The 8,816-nt window shown below is 51.0% G+C and overlaps 1 protein-coding gene across 2 annotated transcripts; it reads left to right on the top strand.

The window, feature by feature from the left end:
- Nucleotides 1-1,869: 1,869 nt before the first annotated feature.
- On the top strand, nt 1,870-8,425 carry COA7 (cytochrome c oxidase assembly factor 7). Of its 2 annotated transcripts, none has more exons than XM_032956999.2 (4): nt 1,870-1,891; nt 6,392-6,532; nt 6,815-7,112; nt 7,405-8,425. In XM_032956999.2, the coding sequence occupies exons 1-4, from the start codon at nt 1,888-1,890 to the stop codon at nt 7,574-7,576; spliced, it is 615 nt and encodes a 204-aa protein (XP_032812890.1). In that variant the 5' UTR covers nt 1,870-1,887; the 3' UTR covers nt 7,577-8,425. The 2 variants fall into 2 exon arrangements, with proteins under 2 accessions (XP_032812890.1, XP_032812882.1); XM_032956991.2 differs by lacking the exon at nt 1,870-1,891 and adding an exon at nt 1,903-2,042.
- Nucleotides 8,426-8,816: the final 391 nt, after the last annotated feature.

Consider the following 8,816-nt stretch of genomic DNA (forward strand, 5'->3'; position numbering starts at 1 on the left):
TTCGTAACAAAGTGACGGCTGATGTCGTACTCCTTGAAAACTGCGACAGTTTCTCGGCATATCAGGCATACAGCCTTCGATTGGACTTCAGTGAAAAATAATTTTGTTGTCCACTCCGTGTTAAACACTCGGCACTCATTGTCCACTTCTCGTTACCTTGATCCGCTCATTTTACAGAAGGGCTCACAGGGCAAAGCGAAAAAGTGAAGGGAGCACCGTATCTAACTCAGCAATGTAAACAAACCCTGAAAATGGCGCTGACGGCCCACAATGCATTGCGAGATCATGTGTCCTTTCGAGCCCTATACACCACACTCCCGGTCAAAGTGCGCCATCTAATGGGGAAATGGGGGCATTACAGGAGAAAGGTAAAATTTTATTTAATAATATTTGTGTTATGGTCGAAACGTCGTGAGAATTTTTATTGTTATATATATATATTTTATTATTTTGTTGTTTCCCTTCAACGTGACTTTACCGAAAGAACTAAGAATATGAATTACTGCAGTCACGAAAGCTTTAAATCAAAATATTTGTACAAGTTCGGCGGGCCGGATTAAAAAGGCCAACGGGCCGTATACGGCCCGGGGGCCGTACTTTGCCCTTGTCTGGGTTAAGCCCTCTGCCTGTACACCACCCTCAGCGGGAATTTAAATGGCGCAGATAATTTGACATGACATAATTTAACACTAAGTTAACATTCAATTGTCTACTGATGCTTCTGCGTGCACAATCATAATTTTTGTTTTACGGCCTTAAATTTTAAAAGTCTTTTGCAGGCATTTTGGGCAATATTTGCTGGACAGGCCATTGCCTGAAACGTCGCCTCTTATGTATTTTTATTTTGAAGGTCACAGTGTGCTCTTGACAAATGTGTTGAAGTTATTTTTGTTTGTTTTATACTTTAGAATTGCCCAACATTGAGGAAACCTCACAGTGAGCTTCAACTCACGAAGCGGAGTTTGTTGTTAACAAACCCACAGCGACAGCGGCGCTCTAATTACACCGACTGCTTTATTCATACCTGGAAGCCCCTTATCAGTGCCCTACATTATTACAAATTCAGACCTCATTGGTGACCCCGTGCCCCTTATAAATCTCAACGTTCATCCTACAAAGTCCCATCACAAGGGGAGAAACACAAATAGACAAAACAAATGTGTACGCGTATGGACCTGAAAACTAAATATCCCTGTACAAGAATGCGGGGTAAACCGTACGGGTTGACAGGGATGCATCATTGTTTCGGGGCACGCTTTTAAAAGTTTTGAGGACAACGGTAATCGATTCATCCGTGACAATCTATGAGAATCGATCCAACTCATCACTGGAATTAATTTTCAAAGGTGGGAGAATCGAATATTAGTTTGTGGTAATCGATTCTTCCGTGATCGTCGTGTTCAGAATAGTGGCAGGAATCGATTCAAAATTGTAGTTACGCAACAGAATCGATTATTCGTCGCTTCGGTCCATTCTTTTTATTATAATCCGTAACTCAAAATAATCATCGTGGCGTCGTAGGTGGAGAACCTCCAAGACAATAAGCTGACGCTACGCATCCTTAATATATCCTTCTCTCCACAGAATGCATGGCTTACATGAACGCACAACCCACCAGCCCGACTATGGGTTATGGACGAAACACTTGGATAAATCTATGAATCTATGAACGCATCAGCGATTTATTTCAGCTCACGATACGCGCGTCCACTGGCTTTGTAGAGCGGACACACGACTGGGACAACGCGACCCTCGCAGCCGCTAGAGGCCGCAATATCACCCCAAGAAAATAAGGAATCGATCCACGCTCCAAATTAATCGGAATCGCCAGCAGTGGAGGAGGAGAGTGGGGGGAATCGTCACCCGGTGCCTCTCAGCGAGGAATCGATGTGTAGGTAATCGCTCTTGAAGTAATCGCTCTCATATTGTGAATCGATCCGCAATGTCCGTCGACTTCACGAACGAGGCCGAGGTCCGCGAGTTCCTCAGCGGCATCCGCACCGAGTACGGGTACCAGTGTCTACGTGAGCGAGAACCAGAGGGTACGTGGGTACCAGAGGGTACCAGTGTCTACGTGAGCGAGAACCAGAGGGTACGTGGGTACCAGAGGGTACGTGGGTACCAGTGTCTACGTGAGCGAGAACCAGAGGGTACGTGGGGACCAGAGGGTACGTGGGTACCAGTGTCTACGTGAGCGAGAACCAGAGGGTACGTGGGGACCAGAGGGTACCAGTGTCTACGTGAGCGAGAACCAGAGGGTACGTGGGTACCAGTGTCTACGTGGGTACCAGTGTCTACGTGAGCGAGAACCAGAGGGTACGTGGGGACCAGAGGGTACCAGTGTCTACGTGAGCGAGAACCAGAGGGTACGTGGGTACCAGAGGGTACCAGAGGGTACCAGTGTCTACGTGAGCGAGAACCAGAGGGTACGTGGGTACCAGTGTCTACGTGAGCGAGAACCAGAGGGTACGTGGGTACCAGTGTCTACGTGAGCGAGAACCAGAGGGTACGTGGGTACCAGTGTCTACGTGAGCGAGAACCAGAGGGTACGTGAGTACCAGTGTCTACGTGAGCGAGAACCAGAGGGTACGTGGGTACCAGAGGGTACCAGTGTCTACGTGAGCGAGAACCAGAGGGTAGGTGGGTACCAGAGGGTACCAGTGGGTACCAGTGTCTACGTGAGCGAGAACCAGAGGGTACGTGGGTACCAGTGTCTACGTGAGCGAGAACCAGAGGGTACGTGGGTACCAGAGGGTACGTGGGGACCAGAGGGTACCAGTGTCTACGTGAGCGAGAACCAGAGGGTACGTGGGGACCAGAGGGTACGTGGGGACCAGAGGGTACCAGTGTCTACGTGAGCGAGAACCAGAGGGTACGTGGGTACCAGAGGGTACCAGTGTCTACGTGAGCGAGAACCAGAGGGTACGTGGGTACCAGAGGGTACGTGGGTACCAGTGTCTACGTGAGCGAGAACCAGAGGGTACGTGGGTACCCGAGGGTACCAGTGTCTACGTGAGCGAGAACCAGAGGGTACGTGGGTACCAGTGTCTACGTGAGCGAGAACCAGAGGGTACGTGGGGACCAGAGGGTACCAGTGTCTACGTGAGCGAGAACCAGAGGGTACGTGGGTACCAGAGGGACCAGTGTCTACGTGAGCGAGAACCAGAGGGTACGTGGGTACCATAGGGTACCAGTGTCTACGTGAGCGAGAACCAGAGGGTACGTGGGTACCAGAGGGTACCAGTGTCTACGTGGGCGAGAACCAGAGGGTACGTGGGTACCAGAGGGTACGTGGGGACCAGAGGGTACCAGTGTCTACGTGAGCGAGAACCAGAGGGTACGTGGGTACCAGAGGGTACGTGGGTACCAGTGTCTACGTGAGCGAGAACCAGAGGGTACGTGGGTACCAGAGGGTACCAGAGGGTACCAGTGTCTACGTGAGCGAGAACCAGAGGGTACGTGGGTACCAGAGGGTACCAGTGTCTACGTGAGCGAGAACCAGAGGGTACGTGGGGACCAGAGGGTACCAGTGTCTACGTGGGTACCAGTGTCTACGTGAGCGAGAACCAGAGGGTACGTGGGTACCAGAGGGTACGTGGGTACCAGTGTCTACGTGAGCGAGAACCAGAGGGTACGTGGGTACCAGAGGGTACCAGTGTCTACGTGAGCGAGAACCAGAGGGTACGTGGGTACCAGAGGGTACGTGGGTACCAGTGTCTACGTGAGCGAGAACCAGAGGTTACGTGGGGACCAGAGGGTACCAGAGGGTACCAGTGTCTACTTGAGCGAGAACCAGAGGGTACGTGGGTACCAGAGGGTACGTGGGTACCAGAGGGTACCAGTGTCTACGTGAGCGAGAACCAGAGGGTACGTGGGGACCAGAGGGTACCAGTGTCTACGTGGGTACCAGTGTCTACGTGAGCGAGAACCAGAGGGTACGTGGGTACCAGAGGGTACGTGGGTACCAGTGTCTACGTGAGCGAGAACCAGAGGGTACGTGGGGACCAGAGGGTACGTGGGTACCAGTGTCTACGTGAGCGAGAACCAGAGGGTACGTGGGGACCAGAGGGTACGTGGGTACCAGTGTCTACGTGAGCGAGAACCAGAGGGTACGTGGGTACCAGAGGGTACCAGTGTCTACGTGAGCGAGAACCAGAGGGTACGTGGGTACCAGAGGGTTCCAGTGTCTACGTGAGCGAGAACCAGAGGGTACGTGGGTACCAGTGTCTACGTGAGCGAGAACCAGATGGTACGTGGGGACCAGAGGGTACCAGTGTCTACGTGAGCGAGAACCAGAGGGTACGTGGGGACCAGTGTCTACGTGAGCGAGAACCAGAGGGTTCGTGGGTACCAGTGTCTACGTGAGCGAGAACCAGAGGGTACGTGGGGACCAGAGGGTAACAGTGTCTACGTGAGCGAGAACCAGAGGGTACGTGGGGACCAGAGAGTACCAGAGGGTACCAGTGTCTACGTGAGCGAGAACCAGAGGGTACGTGGGGACCAGTGTCTACGTGGGTACCAGTGTCTACGTGAGCGAGAACCAGAGGGTACGTGGGGACCAGAGGGTACGTGGGTACCAGAGGGTACCAGTGTCTACGTGAGCGAGAACCAGAGGGTACGTGGGTACCAGTGTCCACGTGAGCGAGAACCAGAGGGTACGTGGGGACCAGAGGGTACCAGTGTCTACGTGAGCGAGAACCAGATGGTACGTGGGTACCAGTGTCTACGTGAGCGAGAACCAGAGGGTACGTGGGTACCAGTGTCTACGTGAGCGAGAACCAGAGGGTACGTGGGTACCAGAGGGTCCCAGTGTCTACGTGAGCGAGAACCAGAGGGTACATGGGTACCAGTGTCTACGTGAGCGAGAACCAGAGGGTACGTGGGGACCATAGGGTACCAGTGTCTACGTGAGCGAGAACCAGAGGGTACGTGGGTACCAGAGGGTACCAGTGTCTACGTGAGTGAGAACCAGAGGGTACGTGGGTACCAGAGGGTACCAGTGTCTACGTGGGTACCAGTGTCTACGTGAGCGAGAACCAGAGGGTACGTGGGTACCAGTGTCTACGTGAGCGAGAACCAGAGGGTACGTGGGTACCAGTGTCTACGTGAGCGAGAACCAGAGGGTACGTGGGTACCAGAGGGTACCAGAGGGTACCAGTGTCTACGTGAGCGAGAACCAGAGGGTACGTGGGGACCAGAGGGTACCAGTGTCTACGTGAGCGAGAACCAGAGGGTACGTGGGGACCAGAGGGTACGTGGGTACCAGTGTCTACGTGAGCGAGAACCAGAGGGTACGTGGGTACCAGTGTCTACGTGAGAGAGAACCTGAGGGTAGGAGTCTCCTTCTAACACGGGTCAGAGGGTACGAGAGGCTCCTTTCTAACAGGAACCAGCAGGTACGAGTCACCTCAAACCTTTACGCTTCAAACTAACTCCACTCCGGTATCTAAAACGAACACTTTTTATACGTCCCGATAACTCTGTCCCGAACGCTCTTCCTAGCGTAGACACACCAACACTGCCCTTGACACGCACGTGGAATATCAAATCTTGTCAAGGGTAATGATGATGGGTTTTGTTCAGTGCAGTCTTTGGTGGCTGTCCAGAGGAATCAAACTCGAGACAAGTTGATCCAACCACGACTGGGAAAGCCAAGTTACACGGGAGACACCTCCGTGTTGCTGACTCAATGTCATACACATGGCCATTGTGTACAGTTTGTCTCGAAAGCGAAAAATCAGAGGTTTAAATCTCATGGGTTGACTGACCATCATCATCATCATCCCTCGTCATCATCATCATCACTCGCTCTGTGTCCCTTCATTCATTCCGTGAACTTGTTGAACGTGAGTTTTGTTTTGCTTGTTATCTTGCGTCCCACTTTTTAGCTTTATTCAGGTATTCTTACACATTTCCTGTAGTACATTGTCATTGGATGCTATATTGATGATGCCATAAGCAAATCTGAGATGGGTAATATTTTATCCATTTATGATTGTGCCTTTGTTTCTCCAATCCAATGTTCGGATAATATTTCTAACATTGCTGTGTTACAACTTTTGTCCAAAATCATGTCTCCTTGGCTGACTTCTCTGGTAATGTTTTATTATGTAATACAATCTCACTGTTGTACCACTTTGTGGGAAGTACTCAGTTGTTGTCCAACTGTGAGTGCGCCAAATATATGCGGAATTTAATCCACTGCCTCAGGTTCCCAATTGCAGATAAGTGCTGCCCATTGCTTGGTTGAAAAAAGGGACACTTTGGCTTTGAAAAGAATAGCAAATCTCGGCTTGAACTCAGATAATGGCTCGGTGGTGGATTATGAACCCGCTGAGACGGCTTTTGTAAAACATGCCCTTAATTGACTCTCACTCTCTCCCACCCACAGGCTGCCATCGTCTGGCTGAGTTCCTACACAGCGTAGAGCGAGACTTCCCAGCGGCAGCAAAGCTCCTGCAGCTGAATTGTGAGAAGAATGGCTTCACGAAGAGCTGTGCCAAGCTGGGAACGTACCACGCGCTGGGCAGGGGTGAGCACGGCCACACCACCTACAGCACCAACTCCTAAACAATTCAAGCACCACAGCGATTCCTGTAATCTAACACTACCACCACCTAGAACACGAACACTACACCACCTACAACATTCATACTTCTACCACCTACAACACGAATACTGCTACTACTACTGTCAAAGTGGCAGACCTAGGCCAGGTAAGGCTCGTCCACCGTCAGTTCCCCACCCCTGGTGTACAGGGCAGTAGGCTCGTGATTCCTGGCCGATCGGTGCCTGCCGTGTGACCTGTCCCCAGGAGGAATGGTGGTGGATTTGGCTCGTGCCGTTGAACTCTTCTCGAGGTCTTGCCTGGGGGCGGTGACCCCCGACCCGGCATCTCCAGTCTCCGTTGCCGCATCCCCAGGCTCTACCACTTTCACCCCATCCCCTGAGGGCTGCAACAATCTTGGCGAGATGGCCAGGCAAGGCACAGGCTTCCCTGGCGGGCAGGCCCGTCCGGAGGTGGCTCGCCGCGCGTTTGAGTTGGCGTGTGCAGGTGAGATCGCCTCCAGCTGCCTCCAGCTCAGCATCATGCACATGCAAGCGGAGAGCAGGTGAGATGGAGGCCTTGGCCAACTGACAATACATTACATTTTATGTAAGCAGACATTCTTATTTCTATGTGTGAATATGTGGGTCCCTGTATTTGTCACGTGAGTATTTAGGTGTCGGTGAGAGTTTACGTACCTTTGTGCGAGTCTTTAAGTCTATGTCAGTTGATAAGTACGTGTGAGTATATGTGTCCCTATGAGGTTATAAACTTCTCTATGTCAGTACATTGCTAATGGGTCTATGCTTGTAATTTTGTCGGTGATGACGATGTTGATGCACCCGCGCTGTTTGCAGGGACATGTCGCGCGCCTTGCTGTATGCGGAGCGCGCCTGCCACCTGGGTCACCCGTGGGGCTGCATTAACGCCGGGCGGATGCTTCACCTGGGGGATGGAGTCAAACCCAACCCTGAGAGGGCACGGGAGCTCAGGGAGCGAGCCGCGCTGCTAGCCCGGGCGGCACACTGAGGAGGACTCACGAGACACGAGAGATGATAAAATCATGGACACCTGAGCTTTCGCCTTCCATCTCACTGACCAGGATTGGCACTAGCAAGGGAAACGCAGTCCACATTGGCACTCAATACACAACACCGATACGCCCCAACATGGTATGTGATGGTACACGATACTCCACACTCCACAAGTATGAACCCGTGTGATATGCATGTACCCATGTGATGCACATGAAACTATTAATCATGTGTATCACGTGTCCAGCTTGAATACAGAACACACGGCACTTGGTGGTCTCACACTTACTCAGGCTGACAGATTTATCTGACAGAATCCAAAATGTGGGACCAAGAGGAAGATCTAGTGCCAGGTGGTGGTGATGATGAGACTGTAAGAGCGGTCCCTGAAGGATTGCGTTAACTGTAACAAGAGGAAGACCCAAAGCCAGATGAGATGCTACACCCTTCATTGGATCTGGCAGAAGCAGGGAAGCAATGCTGATGTTTGGTGACCTCTGCACGGACGTGTTGGCCTTTATAATATATGTTTTGAGCAGATTATTATTCTTGGGTCTTTCGGTAAAGTCACGTAGATGGGTTCAAAGAAAATAACAAAAACTACGACGTTTCGATCGCAATGCAAGCAATCATCAGGATGTACCTATGTGATGCACATGAAACTATAGATTGTGTCGGGATCGAAACGTAGTTTATTGTTATTTTTGTTTTCTTTTAACCTATCTATATGACTTTACCGAAAGACCCAATAATATGAATTGCTGCAGTGACGAAAGCTTTAAGTCAGATTATTGTTGTTGGGAATTTTGTCTGGAGAAATAAAGAACACGTGATTGTTCTCTCAGCACAAGTTTTTGGTTGTGTGTGAAAGCACATTAGTGGGATTTGGTCGCAGACGGGGTCAGTGCTGTGAGCCAGCCCCTGTTCACAAGCGATGGAACCCCAAAGAAACAGCTCGTGTAGCTACACTGCTAGCTTGTGCGTTTCCTGGGAAATCTGTCATGAGTGAATCTTCATGAGAAAATTTAAATTTTCAGTCAAGAGCTCCCTGAGAATATGCTGAATCACTCCACTTTTTAACACAACATCCTTGTTAGATCTATCGTTTGGGTTGTGCTTTCATTTAATGCTAACACAGCCTTTAGGGTTAAGTCATCCTAGGGGAGGCTCAGGTTAGTCACCAATTCTATTTGCCCCTTTTCATCGCCAGGAATCAAACTCCGGTATTGTATGGT

The sequence above is a fragment of the Petromyzon marinus genome, chromosome 1 (assembly GCF_048934315.1).
Source record: "Petromyzon marinus isolate PM22_M1 ecotype Great Lakes invasive population chromosome 1, UKy_Petmar_22M1.pri1.0, whole genome shotgun sequence".
NCBI classification, from domain to species: domain Eukaryota; kingdom Metazoa; phylum Chordata; class Hyperoartia; order Petromyzontiformes; family Petromyzontidae; genus Petromyzon; species Petromyzon marinus.